General features: G+C 58.3%; 1 protein-coding gene across 1 annotated transcript in view; it reads right to left on the bottom strand.

The window, feature by feature from the left end:
• The window catches only part of BOP1 (BOP1 ribosomal biogenesis factor), a 67,673-nt gene that overhangs the window by 33,548 nt on the left and 11,921 nt on the right, over positions 1–22,204 (bottom strand). The window contains exon 3 of the mRNA XM_075024176.1: positions 18,249–18,359. Coding sequence (XP_074880277.1) covers positions 18,249–18,359 — 111 coding nt within the window. The remainder of the gene's footprint in view (positions 1–18,248; positions 18,360–22,204) is intronic.

Here is a 22,204-nt window from a genome sequence, read left to right as displayed (position 1 = left end):
GGGACACGCGGGTCCCCGGTTCCGTCGGCCGAATCCCCGCCACTTCCAGTGCCCGGATGGGACATCCCAGAACAAAGGGCTTAGAGCAGGGCCCCGGGGCTCGGAGGCCACCCCAAGTGGCCGAGACCTCCCACACGATCCCTCGTCCCCGTCTGCCTCAGTTTCCCTCTAGCGCATGAGGCCGGGTCTCCTCCGAGGGCTGGGGTGGGAACGCGTGCCCGGGAGCGTGAGCTCCTGCCACAGCTCGGCTCGGAGATCTTTGCTCCTGCCCAGAAACTGAGCCGGACTGCACGGCAGGGCACAGGGCAGCACGATTCAGAATAAATTCGTGACTCCCTTGGCCTGCGCAAGGCACGCCGGGCCAGTGACAGCGGGTCAGCCTGCGGCTATGATGGGAATTGGGGGATCCAGGGGGGGTCTCCTACCCAGGCAGGAAGCCCAGAGTGGAGCACAGGGCTAGAAGCAGGACTCAGAGACTTCCAGCCCTTCTTGACGGGACAGACGGACGGACCTCTGGGTCTTTTGGTCCTCCTAGCACAGGTCACCTCCTCCCAAATGGCAGGGCAGCCGTGGCATTGCCGCGGCCCCAGCCCCGGACCTGGGCAGCAGCGGGCAGCTCTGCCAGTGACCCTCCTTCCCCGCAGGGCAGGGGCTCTGCTCCCAGACCACCACCCCATGTCCTCACCCCGGCCCCCCTGCGGTGCAGGGGACGAGCAGCAGCTTGGCTGGGCAGCGGGCAGGGGCACAGGCTGAGGGTGGTCTTGGCGGGGGGCAGCAGCTTCTGCAGCCCCCCCCCCACCTCGGATTCGTGCCCGTGCCGAAGGGTGCTGCTGGCACGGGAGCACCCTGGCCCTCATCTTCCTCACCAGGGGCCAACAGTGAAGCCGAAGGGGCAAGGGGGTGCGGACCGGTGGGGAAGGCAACGGCACGTCAGCCCTGGGCTCCCGCTGCCTCCTGCTCCGGCGCGGTCCTGCGGCAGCATCCGTCTGCTGCCCCCGGCAGGGATGGGGGGCAGAGGGAGCCGGAGCGCGGAGGGTGACGGAGGGAGGTGGGCTGGGATTCCCTGCACCGAACGCGGGAACCGCAGAGCGGTTAATGAGGGGGAAAGCGCTCGCTGGCTTCCCCTGCTCGTGGGCTGGAAGGGGGAAGGCAGAGGCTGCACGGTGCCCTCCCCCAGCTGCGGCTCTCCCTGATTTATGGAGGGGTGTTTTCTTTAGCAAACCCAGCTGCCGGTGGCCTTCCTGCCGATGCCTTTTACCCTGCTCTGCACCTGGAGAGGCAGGACTGACCCGTCCTCCCCCTGCACAGAGCTGGGAAGGGGCAGGGGGGATCACGCCTACGCGCAGGAGGAAAGACGAGGGAGCCGGGATCTTCTCAGTGGTGCCCACTGACAAGGCAGGAGGCCGTGGGCACAAAGAACACACGTGAAATTCAACCCGGACGCGAGAAGACACTTTTTTACCGTGAGGGTGGTCAAGCTCTGGCTTGGGGTGGAGTCTCCATCCTCGGAGATATTCGGAACCTGCCTGGACAGCCTGCTCCAGCTTACCCTGCCCGAGCAGAGGGTCGGACCAGACACGCTCCAGCAGCCCTTGCCACCCCCAGCCATTCTGGGGTTCAGTGAAGGGGGACGACACCCCAGAGAGACCCTTCTCCTCCCACAAGGATGGAAAGCTCGGCCCCCAAGCAATTTAGATGGTAACCACTAGGTTTCAGAGTAAACGTGGGCTCACATGACAACGGATGGCAGCCTGCAAGTTGCTGCACCCACAGGGGCCCAGCAGCACAGCTGAAATTTGCCACACATCCGACAGAAGGAAGGACTATAAACCTCCCTAAGACACTTGAAATATTGCCCCAGTCAGTGCAGATCTGGGTCCAGGCTCCTGCCACCCCTTAAGGAAGCTCTCCTCGGCCGGCAGGTTGGAAGCGTTTTGGGATGTGCCAGCGGCGAAAGTCCTGGGACTTCCCAACCTCGACCTTTCTCACCAACAGCACATGCCAGAAGATAAGCTCTATTGGAGGAGGCAGAAAAGAGCCTGTTCGTGGCAAACGGCGTTTTATCAGCCCGCCTCGTCCCCAAACACACCACCTACCTCGCTGCTGCTCCTCCACGGCCATCCCGGGAGGCCGCGCAAAGAACAGCAGCAAAACCCACCATGGTGGCTGCAGCCAAGCCACCGGCTCGGGCAGCTCCCCACGGGGAACAGAACCGTCCTGGGACCGGCCACGGCCACGGCCCACGCTCGCACCTCTGCCCGCTGCCAGCGGCTGCAGCGTGCAGGGGCCGGTCTCCCCCTCCCTCCCCACCTCCAATCTTTCCGTGCTGATTTACTGCCCACAGAAAAAGTTTCCCTCTTCGAATCCAAGATTCCTTGCGTTTTGGCTCCTGCTCCCGCAAACCCGAATCAACTGTTAATTTTGGCAGGTCCCCTTCTTTGCTCTGACCATGGTCAGACTTTTCCATTCTCGACACCTTGGGAGCTGTTCCTGGGGTTGGGGGGGGGGGGGCACAGGCATCCCCCTCTCTTCCTGGGCACTCTGCCCTCCCCATTACGAACCGAGGACTGGGAGGACCTGCTGCTGCTGCTGCTGCTGCTGCCACGAGGGCTGACGCTGCGCAGCCAAATACGGTCCAGAGCCCCCCACTCCCCACCCTGCCCTGGGCTGGTGTTTACTGGCACGTTACTGGCAGAGCTCAGGAGCGAGCCAGGTAGGTCTGGAAAGGTCCCGCTTCAGCGGCCAGCCCGGAGCTGTGGTCTTCTCTGGCCCAGTGGGCAACCGGCCAGCGCGGCAAAGAGGAGCTCAGCTCGGCTCAGCTCAGCTCCAAGCGGGGAGCAGCTGTCTGGCAGGGGAGGCCACGGAGATCCACCAGCAGAGCTGGGGGAAGAGAAACCACAGCAAGTAGTCGCTTTGCGGGGGAACCTGTGGTTAAGCAGATTTACAAGCCGCTCCACAAACAAGCCCGGCACCAAGGGAGGGCAAGAGGCACCCGCTGCACCCTCTGCCACTTCCAGATGCCGAGGGCTGCGGACCCGAAGAAGCGCTGGAGCCCTGGAGGTGCTGCCTCGTCCTTCGCTGGGATGCCAAAACCTCGCGCTGGCCTGCGAACAGATTCCCCCTCCCCGCGGCTAAATGCTGCCTTATAAAGGAGCCGCCCACATCTCGCTTCTGTGCAGAGCAGGCCCAGCTCGTTAAAAGATTATGAGATGTAAAGGCAGAGCGCAGGCCCCCCTGCCTCGGCGCCTTCCCAAGCAGGGCAAGGGGGATGGGATGGAAGAGGGATGGGGCGACGGGGCCGTGAGCCCGGGACGGCCGGAGAGCAGCATCCTGGGGACGCGCGGCCCCCGCTTCCGAAGTGCACGCGTTGCACCGTGGAGCGATGGTTTTCCCCGCTCTCGGTGAGCTCAGAGATGCCCCTGCTGTCCCTTACGCCAAGTTTCCCCTGGAGAAGGGAGTACGCCAGACACAGGCGGGCTCTGTCCTCCAGCTGGTTTTAATCATGCCCGGCAAACCCCTCCCGGGACCCTCTCTCCCAAGCATCTGGGAGCAGAGCTAAACCCGGATGAAAGGAAACCCTGCGCAAGCCCTCCCCGCAGAACGACGGGCAGTGGGTCTGGCAGAGGTGGCAGAGAGCCCCTCTCGCCTGGCCGCCCCCTCCGACACGTTAGATACGCACCTGCGTCCCCCCCCAACTCCCCCTCCTCGCCCAAGCCCCGTTCCGCAGCCCAAGGAAGGATTAGCCAGCGCAGCAGGAGCAGCACGCAATCCAGCACCGCTGCTCCCAGGGACCTGCCAGAAAGAAAGAGCAGAGTCTTCCATGTCAACATTCCTCCTGCTTAGGAAAACACGGCCCGTTCCCCTGAATAGCCTATTAAAGAGAGATTTCCTGCCGGGTGGCGGAGAGAAAGCAGAGGGAGGTACCGCAGCCCAGCCAAAATCAGGGACGCGTGATACAACTGACCGATTGCCGCCAGCCCCGGGCAAGGCCCGGGCAGTTCCTCGGCATCTCTAGAGGTGATGCTCTGTAGGTGGGCAGATGCAGTCGGGAGCGAGCAGAGAGGGCTCCACGTCCTGTGCCGTGCCAGCTTCCCTCTCCGCATCGCGCAGCGGGAGAAACAGCTCTGACAAACGCAGGGCTGTCCTATTCAGAAGCCTCCCCAGCTCTATTTTCCTCCTGCCCCACGGGATGGTTTTCTCCATACTGTCCCGGCTGTATCACAGGTTTAGTCACACACCGGAGAGCATCGAGGAGGGATGGGGCCAGTGCCAGGCACGTTTGATCCAAGCCCCCTTTGGAGGCTGGTCACGGTCCCCGTAGGCCAGACTGCTGCCCTGGTCCTTGCCTGCAGCCACGCCATCCTGCAGCCCCCACCAGCCCGCAGGCACACGGGGGGCTCTGCCCTCACCCCCAAACCGGATCGCGTTGCTGCGGACGGCAGGGGTTTGTCTCGGTTGTGCCCAGCGCGAGCAGCAGCTCCCAGCAGGACAGCACCAGGGTCGTGGGCTCAGCAGCTCTGCGCATCGCTGCGCTGCGATTCCCGAGGGCGCGGCGCGGAGCCGAGAGAACCGAGAGCAGTAAAATGACAAAGATCCCTGGAGTGACCTGTGGGAATGGGAACAGCAAGAGAAAAGAAGCTCCTCTGGAAAAAAAGGGCACACAAAAAGCATCACAGCTCTACAGTGCAGCTTCTCCTGGAGTCTCTGGCCACCTAACTCTTAGTGAAGGCAAGATGAGGTGCGGCCTCTGTCACCGTAGCCCAGAACCCTTCTTCCAGTGCTTACAGATAAAATATTTGCACTTCAGAGAGTGCAAGCGACGTGCGATGCTGCTGCTTTCCCCACCTTCAGAAAGCAACCGCCCTGCCCAGGGAAACACGGGGTCTGCGCTGACGGCCCTGCTCGGCTCTCTAAGCTCCAACCACGGAAGGGGAGGCTTTCATTTTGCAATTTCCCTTCAATGAAGAAGTAAATAGTGTGTGTCCCGAGCACAGCGGCCGGGATCTCGTGGTGTTCCCGGCTGGCTCTCAGCACAAGCCCCGCCAGCCTCCTGAGCCGCAGCAGAGGCACCGGAGCCTCCTCGCACCCCGCCAGCCTCCTGGAAGGGGCCAGGACTTCTCCATCCTCACGGCAACAGCCCAGCCTTCCCCACCGCAGCGCACAGACCCAGGTCACGTCATTCGCACCCGCTTCACTACAGCCCAGAGAGTCGTTTCCAGCTGATGGGACTTGTGTGGTTTGAACTGCACAGGACCGCTCTTTCTCTGAGGACAAAGCCCAAGCCTGGGAGAACTTCGGGGAAACAAAAAGCTCCAGGCAGGGACTGCGATGCCACAGCTCCTGCATCACGGAGTTGTGTGGGTCGCTGCTCCCCAAAGCACGCTGAAAGCCCACCACCCACCCCTGCCTCCCTCCGCCGCGCCGGGGCTGCCGTCCGCAAGCCTCAGCCATTAAGCAAGAAGCAAGACAGGTTTTAATGACTCCCAAGACCCATAAAGAGACATTCCTCCAAAGCCAGGTCTCGGCACATCTCCTCCCCCTCCTGCCATCCGAGCCCGGCTCCGGAAAGGGGTCGGACCCTCGGGTAGCCCCTCAGAGGAGCAGGACGCTCTCCTCCTGGAGGCAGATGGGCTCGCGCCCCTTTGAAATAAAGTGTCTGATTGTCACCCACATCCACCACGCCTCAGGAACGCATAATGGGAAAACCCGATGTGGTAGGAAAACCTGACGCTGGGAGAGGAAAGAGATGGGACGAACTCGTGCGGGGGCAGGTGAAGGAAAAGGGGGTTCGGGGTCAGTTTGCTCCCCAAGAGCTGGCAGATGGGATGGAGAGAGCCAGGACCCCCAGCCCGGGCGAAGGGCAGTGGCCGGCTTGCCGGCTCGCCTCGGCCGTGAGCGATTTTCAAGACACGGTGGCCATCGGGAGAGGCTCTTTCCTAAACAAAGAGGGATCGCTCCGGAGCTTCGGAAACATGAGAAAGAGCCCCGCTGCCAGAGCACAGGCTGCGAGCGAGCCTTGCAGCTGGGGTGGGATGCAGAGGGAAGCGGGGACACGCTCTGGGAGCGGGGGGCCGAGGCCAAGTCCTCTGGCAGCTGTCGGTTCGGTAGCCGGCAGAAGCCATTAACGGCGTTTGGCTGCAGAGCAAAGCGACGCGTGGTTCCCGGACACACAAACAGGCGCTCGGCAGCGGCTCCACACGCTCTAGAGTTACAGCCGAGACCCGGAGGCGAGCGCAGGCACAGGCCGACGCTTCCGACCGCGCCGGGGGCCCCAGTGGCGTGGCTACTGCAGGGGCCGGAGCGCAGCCGGCTCAGCTCGGGGACCGCTCGAGGGTCCAACCTTTCACCCCCCTCCCGGACGGGCTCTGTGTTTCTGACTGGGGAAGAACCGTCCCCAAGGGATGCAGAGCCCTGGATTTTGCTCCGGGGACAGCTCCTGCCTCTGCAGAGCGGTGCTGACAGCCCACGAGCTCTCCCAAAAGCAGGTAGAGCCCCTTCTCTAGGGAGGGGTCCCCTCCCTCGTCCCCCGTGACTGTCCAGAGCGATGCTGAGCCCCGGCACGCTGTGCGTAATCCCCAGGCCTGGGTTACAGGAAGGGCCATGCTGGCAGACCCCCCACCTCCCCAACACCCAGCCCAACTGCAGGCCAAAAGGTCCTTCTAAAAATTCTTCTTGCTAACCGCCTCTTGTGGGGATGGAAGAGGGATGCCCGAGAGCCCCCATGGGCTCCCAAAACCCCAGGGCTTGCTCCTGGAAGCCCAACAGCACTCTTGCAGCAGAGCCAGCAACTGCTGACTTTGCCCCGTTAAATAGGCATGGCCAGAAAACGGCCCCTTTGGGGGAAGGCAGCCCCCCAAACCCACCTTCATTAATCACCCAGCAGAACAGCCGAGGTCCAGAACCTTATCCCCAGTTGAGAAAAAAACCCCAAATGCTGCACATTGGGATTAAAGGAAAGCCAATGCAGCAGCAACAGCAGCAGAGAGGAAAGGCTAGAAGCAGCGTGGAGGTTTTTCCGTGCAAAGTGCTACCGAGCACATCAGACCACACAAGTGCACACGTGAAGACACACATGTGCTTCAGCTGAGGTGACCGGTCTCCTACACCCTGTTCTGCACCACCCTGAACCACCTTCAGCACACGGGAACGAGCCTGTTGACAGACGCACTGAACGGGGTTCGGTTTGTTTAGGGTGGAAGGGACCTCTGGAGATCATCCAGTCCAACCCCCTGCTCAAGCAGGGTCACCAGGAGCTGGTTGCCCAGAACCATGTCCAGATGACTTCTGAATACCCCCAGGGATGGAGACTCCACCACCTCTGTGGACAACCTGTGCCAGTGCTCACTCATCCTCACAGTCAACAAGTGTCTCCTGATGTTCTGATGGAATTCCACAGGTTTTAATTTATGCCCTTTGCCCCCTGCCCTGGCCATGGGGACGTCTGGAAGAGCCGGGCTCCCTCGACTTCACTCCCTCCCATCAGGGATTTACACACATGGAGGAGGACATCCTTATCTCCTGGCTAAGCAGTTCCAGCTCTCTCAGCCTCTCCTCGTATGGAAGATGCTCCAGTCCCTTCAGCATCTTGGTGGCCCTGTGCTGGACTCGCTCCAGTCAATCCATGTCTCTCTTGTACTGGGGAGCGGAGCACTGGACATTGGCTCTCGGACATCTCTCCTTGAGGCTAAAAACCTCCGATCGCAACCCAAGGGAGAGCTTCTCAGTGCTTGCTTTCGTGCTCTCTGATTAGGGCCCCGTTCTCCTGAGAAGCAGCACGGAAGCAGGACTCCCTTTCCAGCCAAGACCACGTCCACGCTGAGCAGAGCAGATGCTGCGCGGGTGCCGCAGCAGAAGCCTGCTCTGGTGGCTTTGCTCAGCATTCACTTTTTTCACAACAGCACGATGCTGTCGCTCCTGATCAGCCTGCGTTCTCCTTTGCAGGACACCATCTCCCCAGCGGTACAGCTGGGTAGTTGCTGTCCTCCACCATACTCCTTACCCATTCACCAATGTGTCTTTTAATAAGCACGCCCGCCGCTCCACCATGCAGGTCATTCATAAAAGTCATGATGCAGGTGACAGACAAGCGCAGACCCCGGCGGGACCAGCGAATGCACCCCGCCGGCCTCCCCACGAACAGTCACTGCCAGCTGGGCACCCACGTGCCAAAGTGTCACCCGGACTCTCCCACGAAGCCACAGAAAGAGACAGGAGGCAATGCCAGCAGGCTTCCGAAGCTCCTGCCACCGACACCTACCGCCCTGCCCCGCTCAGACGTCGCTCCCCTGTTGCAGAAGGAAGTGAGATTGTTTTGACAGACTTGTCTATGTTGGCAGTTACAAGTCCGCTCGCTATCTTCCAGAGGTTTGCAAAGGGGTTGATTATTTTGTTCCAGAGTTTTTCCAGGAATTGAAGTTAAGTTGAGCGGTGTTTTTTTGGACAAGTTGTGCTACTGGATAGGGAGAGATGAAAAAAAAAAATAAAAAAACCAGCGAGGCCAGCCTGTGAGAGCACCGTGAGCGAGAGGAAGGAAGGACCGGACCCAGGTCTGCAAACCCAGGACTTAAGAGCAGCCGCGTTGCCCCCAGCCCGGAGGTGACGGAGCAGCGACGGAGCATCCCTGCCCAGCGCCGGGCACACAGCTGCCCGTGCCGGGCAGAGCTGGCACTCTTTGCCACCAGGACACGGCGAAGCGGCCGAGCTAAAGCTTCTCTGATCCTGGATCACCCGTTACGGGGATTAAGACAGCACCCAGAGACCAGGTGAGAAACATCTGGCCCCAAAGACAGCCTGAGAAGAGGCAAGAGGCCGGGGAAGCATTAGCACCCTTTCCGTGACGGGGAAAGGAGGTGCAGGCTTTGCACGGGAAAGCCCTTTCCCCACCTCGCCCTTTCCCCAGGAAGCCCAGGGCAGACCAACACCATCGGCCGAATTCACCGCTCCAGCTCCCAGGGCAGCGTCTCAACCCCGAGGTGACCCGTCCTCCTCACCTGCGAGCTCTGCTCTAAATGCTCTGCCTGCTGAGTGCAGGTCTCCTGCCTTTCCCCCAGGAGACGGTTAGGAATTTATAAACTGACCTGGCTGGCTTTGAATGAGGATTTTAATTCACCAGGCATCCACAAAGTTCCCTTTGCCACGACTTAAAAGCAACGCTGTGTGCTTGCTGCACGCAGGTCTGCTGTAGCTGCAAATCCCAAGGATTGTCCCACAGCGGGCTGGATGACTTCCACATCCCTTCCCCTCCTCCGGCGTCACCGTTGTGTGCTTCACGGCTGAAGCCCGAACCCCACCAAAACCAACCAGGCCAAATTTCCAACTTGGCTGTTGCTACCAGTGCCCCTGTATTGCCTTTAGGCAGCATGGAGGAAGAAATCATCACCAGGGTAGCGAGGTTGATCAGCACTTGTTTTTTGGTTCGTTTTGGCGGTTTTTGGCTGGCACTGAATTATTAGCTATTTTGTCAAGCTTGTTTATGGCTTGGGAGTTCAACAGGCTTTTTTTTTTTTTTTTTTAATATGTTAAAAGCCTTCTGAGAGCACAGCTCTCTGAAGGCAAAGTCCAAAGTCCAAATAATTGTTCCCATGCCCTGCTTGCCCCCAGGTTGCCCGTCCACACTCGACAGTACACATCTGAGGAAAATAAGGGTGCTCGGGCTGTTTTTCACTTGAGTCATGCACCTCTTCCCAACAGCCCGGACTGTCTGGATACTTCTCCTTTCTTGCCAACTCCAACGTATCTCCTTTCTGGCCTCACATCTAAGTTTTCAGATACACCCAGCTGACGTGTGCTCAGAGGAATCCTCGCGGGCACAGGCCGCTCCGAAGCTCCCTCGGGAGCCAGCCATCAGCCCGAAGTCTGGCAGTGAAATATCGGTTTGCAAAGAGCCTTCCATATATACATATATGTATACGCACTTAAACCCACATTTCTGAGCGCTACTTTAGGAATCAACAGTCACCACAGCAAACCCAGGAATCTTCCCAAATAGCTCCCTGACACCACCGACACAGTTGGGGGCTGTAAAAGCCAAACAAAATTCCGGGTGAGATCAATGCACGAGCCCTATCCCTGCAGGCACTGCACAGAGGGGTGCCGGTTTAGACCACAAGCTTTCTGGTTTACACCACAAGCTCTCCGGTTTACACCACAAGCTCTCCGACAAAGGGCAGCCTGCCTCCGCGCCGGGCACTGGACAGCGCAGGCAAAACCACGCTCAGCCAACAGGCACCAGGGTAGCGAGGACCAGACGAGCAGGAGATGCGGGGTCAAATGTGGGCACTGGGGCAAGAAGCACTGGACACCGTCGCCAGGAGCGGAAAACAGATTTGCAAAGCCTTCTCCGCCGGAGATGCGTGCGTCTCTGTTAGCAAATATCAGCACCTCCCATTTAAACGGGCAGCAAGTATCTGCTCGGCGCGTTACGGCTTGAGGAAAATAATCTTTGGGCTGGAGCGTTAGCCCTGGACTAACAAACCAACCCACCCCGGTCCCCTGAACTGGCCAAGCAGCCTCCTGCTTCCTCTGCACGTTCTCTAGTACCCGGAGCGGAGCCGAGCCTAATGAAGTGGGACATTGGAACAGCGGCCAGCGATTCAGGTCTGGAGATGCACATGTCCCCGGACCCCTCCGCCTGAAGAGGAGGGAGGCCGAGGCCAGCTCCCGAGCTCGGGGCAGCGGAGCAGTGACCCCAGCGCCGGCGCTGCCGCGCAGGTCCCTGCCCGGAGGCAAATGCCCACGCTTCTGGCCGAGGGCCACGCTTCCGAGGCACGCAGACGGGCCGCTCCTCCAGAAGGAGACAAGTTGTTGGTTGAACTAGAACCAGGATCCCTGGCTTGCCGGAGGGAAGGCTCTGCCAGCCGAGTCAGCGGAGGGATCAGAGTCACTCAGCGAAGGCAGGGAGGGGAGAGCAGGCTGCACTTGCCATCCTTGCGGGAACAGAGAGCCAGGAGCGCTGGCGCGCCTTTCGCTGCCTCTCTGGATGCCAAGGCTGGTGGAAGGCGCTGCGGGCAGCCAGAGCACAGCACGAACGGTCCGGGTCATGCCGAGTTTGGGGGGTCTGTGGTGCGAGTCCCCCCGGGACAATGATGTCCAGAGCGGGAGAGGTGGTGCAAGACTCCTCTACCTAATCTGGGGCCAGGGAAATACTCAGCTTTATCCGTCCTGGATTTGCAGGCAGGCTGATTCCTGCCTCCACTGCCTGCTTGAGGAAGCTGTGGGTACCTGGCAGGGAGCCCGCACTGCCAACGGAGCAGTTGGCAGCCCCGTGCGAAGGGAACGTGATGCTGCGGCCGGGCCTCGGGAGGGAAAATGGGATGCAGACAGCACCGCCAAAAGGCAACTTCAACCCCACCGAGCAGGCGCTGTCGGCAGCGGTGAGCTCACGCCGCGGCGGCAGCCTCGGCACAACGCTCTGCCGCGCTGTGCCACAAGCACGAGCGCGAGCGCAACCTTTCAGTTCCCAGCAGGATCCTGGACCAGGGCGAAGCGTGGGGTAGAGGCAGACGAGCCCCCCCTCAGCTCCCAGGTTGCCCCGATCGCAGGAGCCTGCTCGGAGAGACGTCAGCTCGCTTTGGAAAGGACGGGCCGTAAGCTGAGCCGCAGCAGAGTGGGCAGACCCAGCACGCAGAGGGGGAAAGCAAATGGAAAAAAAAAAAAAAAGAAAGAAAGAAAGAAAGAAAAGTTTCCACTCATCAGGCGAAAGTTGTTGTGGGTTTCTCGCTCTCTTTGGGTCAGGGACCTGATCGTTTAACTATATTCGGTGATGTCATTCCTTCCAGAAGGAAAAAGCCTTTCCTGCCCCAACTGAGCTGCTTTACAAACGCTTTAAATATCAAGTTTGGGGCAGCCAAAAGACAGAGTAATTTAGCTCTTTTTTTTTACGGTTGTATCAGCACCCGTTAATTGGTGGCTTTCCCCTCTGCTCTCCACCAGCCTCGCCTGGACCTTGAGGTCTTCCTAATCCCAACCTGGAGAGAAACCCTCGCCAGGGCAGCCTGTCGGGGACAGTCCCACGCCAAGGGGCTGCGTGGAGCCATCCCACTTTCCATCCACACATGCCAGCCCGGCGAGGCCAGGATGAAGCCGGGAGATGGACCGCGAGGGCCGACCCATCGCCGGCAGCAGCACGGGGAACGGGCTTGCCTCTGCGCCGGCAGTCCGACAGCTCCAGCCTTGGTTCCCCCACCCTCCATCACACGCAGCGCATGGAAACTTTCTATTTTGGCTGCAAACGCTAGAAATCCGAGCGAGTGCCCGAGCCGCTCGCTGCTGTGCCGTCCTGCACGGGCCCCGAGGATGGCCACTGAGCACCGAAACGCAGGCACAGGGTCGGTCCCGAAACCTCCCACCTCTTTAGTGGGGAGCAGGGAAAGACGGCAGGCAGGGGCATGAAGCAAGGCTGGGGCCTCTCCATCTCCATCCAGCTGGCACTTAAAGCAGAAAGTGCAGCAGCTGAGGTTTCTACGCTAGCCTGTACAATGCCTTTTATTGGGAAATCCACAGGAACTCCAAACGGCCCGGTCAGTGGGGAAGACCACCTTCGGTGGTGGCACCTGACCAAAGACTGGTCGGGTCTGGCTGGAGAGAAGATCGCTGCCAACAGCACTGCAGAGACCTCCCTCCTCTCCTCCGAGCAGGAAGGTGGATATGGCTCCTGGACAACCCCGTCTTTTGCCTTTTGCTGTTTTCATCCCATCGCCTAAGCCTGCTCCAGAGGCTCCCACCGCCCAGCAGCACCAGCTGCCCGCGGGCAGCAGGCAGGGAGCCTCGCCAGGGCGCATGGCTTAGGGACCAGGCTTTGATCCACAAGGTCCCGAGAGCATCGATTTTATTTTAAAATGCTGTAGCTCCAGATGTTCTTGTTATTCACATTAGTATCTGCAAACCTTAATGTTTGCTAAGCCTTTGGCACCACCGGCACCTCATGGCCATGAAATCCACAGGCCAGTGGTGTGTAAGATAATCTGTCCGCATGGTGTGCGTGTCCCTCTCCTGCCATTTCAGTTTTAAATCCGATGCCTTTTCATCTTGTCAAATATCCCCCCGTGCTACCTTCTACATCCTGTTATTGTGTCCTCTCAGACTCCGCTTCGCCTCCAAACTACACAAATCTTGTCTTTTCACATCTCTTCATCTGTAGATTCCCCCCAGGCCACCAATTATCCCCACTATCCATCTCTGGAGCTCCTTTTTCTCTCCCTACCTCTTTTCAAAACGGAATAATGGAAATGGGGCATGGCACTGCAGCTGGAGGACCTCACTGACGGGCTGTAACGAAGCTTTCAGTGCTTTCCTTCTTGCATCCCATTTCCAACTTCTTCCTGATGCCGAGCACAGCAGCAGACACTTCCACCGCGTACTTTCCAAGAACTTTGTTTCTGTCAGTGACTGGCTCCTTGGGAGCCCAGGAAGGCACGAAAGAGCCCATGCTACCCCTACAGCCAGATCCTTTAGCACAGGTAAATGCGGGTTAGGGCGATCTCTTTGCTGGATTTGAAGCTCTCTCTAAATCTCCCTGCCCTACTCCCTTATCAGCGTATAAAACAACCACGGCCCATCAGTGTTCCCCGAGATGGAACGGGCACATTTTGGAAAGGACACAGCAACACTAGGATGTGCCTTCCCCTCAACAGAAAAGGGCAGGAAAAGAAAAAGTATTGAATTTAGCAGCAGAAACACTTGCCAGCTGAGCAGCCAGCATGATTCGCGAACCTGCTCTCACATGCCTCCCCTGGGCAAGCTGGAGCGCGGGGCTCCCCGGCTCGGGGTGCAGTGGTGGTTACGGTGGTGGGCACAGTCTGGGAGCACCAGGCTGGGGCCGGAGCCCCTCTGGGCTCTGCCCTGGGGCATCCGTGAGCTTTTGCAGAGCTGTGAGGGCAGAGAGCGGAGCGAAGGAGCCCCGACCTTCCTCCTGCATCACCGGAGAGAGGCCAAGCCCACCAGGCTGGTGGCAAAGCACCCCTGGGGTCCCTCCTCTCCCGGCTCCGACGTGCTCAGCTCCATCCTGGCGGCGCTGCCGCCCTTCCCGCTCCGAGCCCGAATCCTCGCGGCCCTTCCTTTCGCACCTTCGCGGCCGTCAGACGGGGCCGAGCACGCGCGGCTGCCCGGCCAGACACGCTCGCGGGGGAGATTTGCTAAGCGGTTAATGCAGCCGGCGAGTGGGAAGCCTGGAGCATCTGCTGGAGCCAGGCAGGTCGGGAAGCGCACGCACACGCACACACACACACACGGAGCGATGAGTTGAAGGAGCTGTCTGCCAGCAGCACATTCTGCAGGATTTTTTTTTTTTTTTTTTATTTTTATTTTTTTTCTCTCTTGGCTAATCAGCTACTGAAAGAAGAGCTCCCTCAGCCCGGCCAGCCGCTGCACCCCCCCGCCCGGGTCAGCTGCGCTGCGGAGGAGGGAAGTGGGCTTGGAACAGCCGCCGGCTCACCGAGGAGCACTCAACGCGCCTTCATTCATTATCCACTGACATATGGAATAGTCATTGCGGGAGGAAACAGAACCAAACAAAAGCCCCAAACTGCTTCCTCCCAGCGAGGCCCTGACAGCCTCTGCAGCTCACGGCCATTCATCTCCGAGCGGCCGAGAGGAAGGGACGCTCGGCGGTGAGCTCCGAAGGGATCGTGGCGGGGGCCTGGCGTGGGGGAACCTGCTCCCCGGCGGCACCGCGACAGCGGCCAGCCCGCCCGCACCGCGGCTCTCGTGCCGCCCGGCGCGGGGACCCTGCCCGCCGGGCACCGGGAAAGGGTCCTGCGTGCGACACGGGCTATCCTACCCGCCCCGGCCAGGAAACCGATTTATTTTGTTGTGTCTCTGCTCAGAGCACACGGCAGAGACCGGCCTGGGCGCCCGGCCAGGCTGAGCACCGGCAGCTGCCAAGTGAGCAGGAGCACAGCTAGAAGAAATTTAGTCTGTGCTAAACACAGGGGCATAGCAGGTCTGAGCTATTATTCTTTATTAAAGAGCTCCGAAGCCCACGCGCAGGCGGAGGGGAGAATGCGCAAGCTCAGAGCCGGCCGCCGGCGGGTGAGTGACAGCCGGCACAGCGGCGGCGTGCTCCGGGGCATCGGCCGTGCCAGCGGTGGCACCGGATATTTTCCCAAACTGCCGCTGGTTTAGGGAGCAATCCTGCAGGCGCCGCTGGGAACGGAGCCATAGGGCAGGCTGTAGGGTCGAAGGCGCCCTGATAGGGGTTTGTAGACGAAGCCAGGCAAAGGGGAATTGGGGGAGCACCCCGAGCGCTGCACCCAGGGTGTTCCCAGCTGGGGTCTGCGCTGAGCAGCACCCACCAGCGTGACCGGTGGGGAGAACGGCAGGGGAAGGGGCCGAACGGGACTGGGACGTCTTCCCACAGCAGCGCCCGACTGCTGGAGCTCAATGCTGCTGCTGAACGCCACGGCATGAACAAGCACAAGGGGGTTATCGCCTATCAATAACATTTAGAGCTGCTACCATTAAAGATAACAATCAGGTCAGAGATAATTATCACGGAGATAGGTATAGTCTGGGAGCACAAGGCTTAATGTCTACCCAGAGGCTGCCAAATTTCTTGCCCGTTCCCCCAGAGCTCCCAGCAGTGACCAGAGCCCAGGGACAATCTGCTCCTGCAGCTCTGCACCGTGCTCCGGCAGAGCCCCACCACCCCGGCTGCCTGCCCCGACTCACGGACGAAGGAAAGGAAATCCGGCAGGAAAGGGGAGTACTCCGGCCACGCCAGCTCCAGCTTTCAAGGCTCTCCCCGCTCTGCTCTCAAGATGCCGGTTTGGGCCGTGCCACGCAGCTAACCCCTGGGCTGGGACATCCAGAGGAATCCCATTGCCTCTGGCGGAAGGGTGGATCTGGACCCTCCGCTATCAGGGATCGCAAACCCCAGAGGTGTTCCACCCCAAGCTCAGGGTCCCGCTGCAAAACAGTGCCATTTGCCAGCTGACTTGGAGGTGGTGAAGCAACACGGCCGTGTGAGGCTGGTGGCACGGTCAGCACAGGAGTGGGAGGACGCAGGCGGCACGCTGTGCACCCTCCAAAGCCCAATTCTGCACCTAGCCACCCCCCAACACACAGCCAGCCCGCGGACCAGCCGCCTCCGGACAAGGGACGAGTGATGGGAGTAAGAAAGCAACACCCAGCACCGAAACCGGCTGCCGCGGTTCCCAGCCTGGCCAGGCTGACCAAAACCTCAGGCTGCGGGAGAAGGCCTTGACTCTGTGTAAGTGCTGCTCAGCAATAACTAAAACATCACTGTGTTATCAACACTGTTTTCAGCACGAATCCAAACCATAGCCCCGTACTAGCTACTATGAAGAAAATCAGCTCTATCCCAGCCAAAACCAGCACAGCATCGCATTTCATGAAGACTTTAATTAGGACGAGGCTACACATTAACTGGGACGAGGCTGCGATGCAGGCTAGGTCTCAATAGACAATAAAAAATAAAAAAATACAGATCTTATCTGCAGCAAGAAAGGGTTTTCCTGGCCCTGTTCTCGTCCGAGCTGCCCCTGCCTGAACGGGGGGGATGCTGCCCTCCCCTCCCAGCCACAAAGCAACAGACAAGCGCTGGGCGATGCTCCTCGTGGAGGCGAGCACAAAGCACCCAGTGTGCGCATCCCAGCCGCAGGAAGCAGAAGCATCAGGGTTCTTATGGAAGAGAGATAAATGCAATTACAGAGGGAGGGCAGGGGGCTGGGAACGGGGAACAAGGAACAAAGCCACTGGAAGCTGCTCTGATGTCAACAGGTTCTGAATCAGCGCTCCCCCCACCGGGGCCCTGAAGCAGGACCAGCTGGGGAGAGAGCGACCTTGAATTCCTGCATGAAAGGGTTTTTTTCCTGGGTTATGCTGGAGACATTACACAAGTGTATGTTTTCTATAGTCATATATTTCCCCTCTCTCTAAATCTCTATTCCAGACCCGGGGGCAGGGACTGCCGGCAGCTCCAGCGCTAGCCCAGGTGGGCCTCTAACATCTAACCTTTCGGGCCCTCGCTGGACCAGAAAGGCCGTTAGGCACCCAATCCTCCCCCTTCCCCTCCGCTGGGACTGAAACGGGAACAGACGCATCCCTCAAAGCACCAGGAAATGCAAGCCTAGACCCTCTGAACTGTCAGTGATGCCAAAGAGCTCTCCTGAAGCTGGGTGCGCAGCCCGGAGTCCCGCTCATGATGTCCCTGCTCAGAAAACTCCTGTCCCAGGCCCTGGGTGCCACGCTGTCGTTACTCCCGACATTCCCCCCCGGTACCCATGGCCGTTCCACAGCGGCCAGGCACCCCACACGAGCGAGCTGTCAGAGCTCCTCGTTCAGTGCACTTGCGGTGTGTGGCAGGCACCAGCTGGCTCTTCACCTGCCTGGTCATGCAGGATTTTCTGTGCTCTGTTATTTCTCAGCAGTTAAGGAGGAGACAGCCTGAAATATTCCACCTAACCAGCGCCCAGGAGGCTTCGCCAAGCATTTGTCCAAGTCATGTATGAGGCTACCCAGTACCCTTTCAGGTGAACCTAAATCCCAGCAATAAGGGCCAGATCCAAACGCCCCCACAGCCCTTGGCAATCCCTCCATCCCAACCCCAGTGCTCTACTGAAACAGCTGATTGACGCCAATCGCATTAATTGATTTAGCAGACGATTAAGAAAGGCAACAGAGTTTGTCTGGAACAACCAAACCCTAGGGGCATTTTACTGCTGAGATCCTGCTATCTTCCACGCAAGCGGTTCCCAAACTTTTCCAATGCGCGAAACTCGGAGAGGTCCCCTCCAAGAGCAGGGCAGATCCCTGAACAGTGAACGAAACCCCATGAGCCAAAGATGAGGCTCAGTCACCTTTTAAAGAGCTGAAGAAACCCTCTCTTGACCCTGGGCTGAAAGCTCCAGCTCTGGCTGGGCAAAGACAGTGCTTGTTGTACGACTTCTAGGAAGAGTGGAAGGGAGGCTCTTCCCATACGGCAAGCGCTGTCCTTTCCAAGGTGGATGCGACATTCCTTTTGGCTGCCCCAGGTGCTCCAAGCAACGCACGCAAGTAATGTACCCTCACCAAGAGTCTGCTTAAGAGCCCTGACTTGGTGCCTCTGGCCTGCTCTGCATTAGCAGCAAAGAGCAGTCCGGGCAATTCCCTTTCAGGGACAATGTAGCTTGAGCGTATCCCCTCCCTTTGAGATCACACAGAAGCCAACATGGAGAGGGAAATCCATCCATCACCTCTATCTCATATCCACATATTAAAAAAAAAACAAACAACATTGCAATGCATCCTACCTCTTCATCTGAGCTGTCTTCTTCATATTCATTCTGAGCAAGCAGACTCTCATTTTCCTTCAATGATGAATCATCTTCCAAGATTTTGCTCTTCCTGGGAGCCCCTTTGGCCTGAAAGACAAAAAAAAAAAAAGCTTAGTAAGATCCTGTCATGTGAATCTTTGCATTTTTGTGTTCGCTACATCAGAGACCTTGTGCTGGGCAATGAAATCTGAAGCTGCCACTAACATCTAGTCAGCTGCCAGGTCCAAGATCACCACAAAGCACTCCATGCCCCAACCTGGACAGCGCTGTGCAGTACAACCTCTCACCCTTAAATCCTCTGGGACACCACATTGCAGAGGGAAGGAAGGAAGGAAAGTGCTCATTAAGCAGCGTGCTCTTACATTCACTTGCGACTGCAAAGAGAGAAAGTCAATCACCTCTCTTCTGAGGACAGGTTGCCTGAGAAGCTCTCTGGCAGCTGCTTAGCTTGCACAAGAATTGCATTCTCAGTCACTGGGCCCAAAATTATTCTCCCTCTTCAGCTTCCATATGAGAAGAGCAGGGATGAGTGGCATTCCTCAGGGGCTGGTATTGGGACTGGCGCTGTTTAACATCTTTGTTGGCGACAGGGACAGTGGGATCGAGCGCACCCTCAGCAAGTTTGCCGACGACACCGAGCTGTGTGGTGCGGTCGACGCGCTGGAGGGAAGGGATGTCATCCAGAGGGACCTCGGCAGCCTTGAGAGGTGGGACTGTGCGAACCTCATGGAGTTCAACACGGCCAAGTGCAAGGTCCTGCACATGGGTTGGGGTGATCCCAAGCACAAATACAGGCTGGGCGATGACTGGATTGAGAGCAGCCCTGAGGAGAAGGACTTGGGGGTGTTGGTTGATGAGAAGCTCAACATGACCCGGCAATGTGCATTTCCAGCCCAGAAAGCCAACTGTATCCCGGGCTGCATCCAAAGCAGCGTGGCCAGCAGGTTGAGGGAGGGGATTCTGCCCCTCTGCTCCGCTCTGGTGAGACCCCCCTGGAGCACTGCGTCCAGCTCTGGGGTCCCCAACACAAGAATGACATGGACCTGTTGGAGCGGGTCCAGAGGAGGGACACGGGAATGGTCCGAGGGCTGGAACACCTCTGCTGTGAGGAAAGGCTGAGAGAGTTGGGGTTGTTCAGCCTGGAGGAGAGAAGGCTCTGGGGAGACCTTGAAGCCTTTCAATATAGAAAGGAGGCTGATAAGATGGGGACAGACTTTTTACCAAGGCCTGTAGTGACAGAACAAGGGGCAATAGTTTTAAACTGAAAGAGGGTGGGTTTAGATTGGACATAAGGAAGAAATTTTTACGATGAAGGTAGTGATACGCAGAACCAGGTTGCCCAGAGAATTTCTGGATGCCCCATCCCTGGAAAGTGTTCAAGGCCAGGTTGGATGGGGCTTTGGGCAACCTGGTCTAGTGGAAGGTGTCCCTGCCCATTGCCAGGGGGTTGGAACTAGATGATCTTTAAGGTCCCTTCCAACCCAACCCGTTCTATGATTCTATGATATCCCAGCCATCTTCCAGAGTTATTTCAAGACTCTCTGTCCCTTTTTTCCACTGGAGCTCAATGCCACTGAGACGCAGAAAGACACAACCAGGACAGAAGTTGCAACAACCCAACCTGCAAGAACAAGCAGAACAGGGAAAGGATTTCCCAGCAACACTGCTTCCTCTGAGCATCAGTCAGAACATAAACAGCCAAGGACGAAGTGCCAGTGCGGCTCCAGGCTTAGGATGTAAGGAGCTCATTACAAACCACCCAAACTCACATCGCAGAAACAGAAAAATTTATGCTGGAAAGGACCTCTGGAGGACCCTAATCCAACCTCCTGCTCAAAGTTAGATCAGGATGCTTGGGATCTTGTCTGGTCAAGTTTTGAGTATTTTCAAGGACAGAGATCTCGCCACCTCTCCGGGTCCTGTTCCAGGGCTGCACCACTCCTGTGGGCAAGAACACTCCTTACGTTCAACCAGAATTTTCCTTGCTCCACCCTGCCCCTGTTCCCTCTCATCCCATCCCTAGACATCACAAGAGCCTGGCTCCGTCTCCTCTGCACTCCCTTGTGAAGCTGCAGACACCAATGGGATCCCCCTTTCTCCCTTCTCCCGGCTGAAGAAGCCAGCTCGCAGACCCTCCTCGTGTCCCATGCTCCAGCCCCAACCATCTCAGTGCCCTCCGCTAGACTCATTCCTGCCTGTCAGTGTGTTGTACCAGGGAACCCCAAACTGGACCCTGAGCTCGGATGGGTCTCAAGTGCCAAACAGAGGAGAAGGACCCCATCCTTGGCGCTGCCAGCTGTGCCTCTGCCAGTACAGCCCCAGATGTGGTCAGTCGGTGTTGTAGAGGACACATGCGGACTCCCAGGCTGTCCCCAAGACCCCCAGGTCCTTTCCCCCAGAGCTACTCCCTGGCTGTTCAGCTCCTGCCGGCCCTGCTACACAGGGTTATTCTGTCTCAGGTGCAGGACTTAATGTTTATCACCCTTGAACTTCACAAGGTGCCTGTCAGCCATCTTCTCCAGCCCGTCAAGGTCTCTCTGCCCTCCAGCAGATCCCCAATAGACCCCAGAGCCTTCTCTCTCAAGTAAGGACAGACCCAGCAGCACCATTCCCTCTATCTGGCAGGACAAGGGCACGGTGCTATCACAAGGGCAGGCTTTTCCCAGCACTGAACTTCAGCAAAGGTCCTGCCTACCGATGGGCTCCACCACGTCTGAACTCAGGACTCCAGAGCTGCCGGACAAAGTGTTTGAGATTGGGTAAAGCACACAACCATCTCGCCTGTGTAATATGAAGTTACTGGTGAGTTTTGGTGTAATGTGCACATTTGGAGCCACTCTGAACCTCTTTGGAAGAGACCTGGGTAGAGAACAGGGCAGGAACAGGCTGCAGACACAGCCCCCAAGGTGGCAAAGTCACTGTGATAAAGAGACTCCCACCATCACATGTACTACACACCGTGCCAGATGTGTCCAGCTGAGGTTACCCGCCAGGAGTGGTGGGACCAACCCCACTGACAAGGAGCTGAATGCAGCCTCTGTTGCTTGGGTTATCCCAAATTCTTTCCCAGGCCAGAACCTGCAGCGGGCAGGACACCTGCACTGAAGCGGAGCTTGTCCTGTCCCACGGGCCACACGTTCTGCTCCCATCAGAGAGACAACGCACAGGGCATGCCTCGGGCAGGAATTAATTCCCTCCTCAGACACGGGTAATCAGACAGCACTGAGCATCAGACTTCGCCCACTCGCTGACCTGCTGTGTGGGTGCCGAATAAGCTACAGATCCTTCCCTGGAAAAGAGATTCTCTCTCCCCCCTGCACCACTCGGAGTGGGGGTAGGGGGAGAATGGGGACCCTGGCTAGATCGGGTTTACGGGAGGATTCAGTGAAATAATCGGAAAAACAGCCCCAGAAAACGTCCCTCGCGGGAGCAGTAAAATCCACACAGTGTGTGATCACCTTCTGCTGTACGTACACACCAGCGCAGCTCCCCCGAGCCACAGGGAGAGGGGTGGGAGAGAGCCTGGAAAATACTGGGCCGGCAAGAGGATGAGATTACTGCAAAAACAAAAGGCTTTATTAAAAAATTTTTAAAAAGGGAGATTGGAGATAAGTTTTTTTCCAGGCTTTTGGCGCTACAATGGCTTTGGCCTTGAGTTTCCATCTTTCCCTCATTTCCCCCTTTCTCTCCACTGCCACGATGAGACCGGAGAAGGATCCTGCGCCGCAAACGTGGGTTGCTGGTGCTACAAGCTGCCAGTGTCCTTGAGAGTGAAGGCCGTGCCAGGAGGTGGCACGCAGTCATTCCAGCACTCCCACTCTTACCCCAGTGATGCTCAGGTTCGCGGTCCACGCAGTTAGGGAGAAAAAAACAGAGGCCCACGGGCTCCCCAGGTCCTGGGTTTACTCCGAGAGCTGGCACGAGCCAGGATC

The sequence above is a fragment of the Buteo buteo genome, chromosome 3, assembly GCF_964188355.1.
Source record: "Buteo buteo chromosome 3, bButBut1.hap1.1, whole genome shotgun sequence".
In the NCBI taxonomy this organism is placed as follows: Eukaryota; Metazoa; Chordata; class Aves; order Accipitriformes; family Accipitridae; genus Buteo; species Buteo buteo.
The sequence above is the reverse complement of the archived record's forward strand: the minus strand, read 5'-3'. Positions and strand labels throughout refer to the sequence as shown.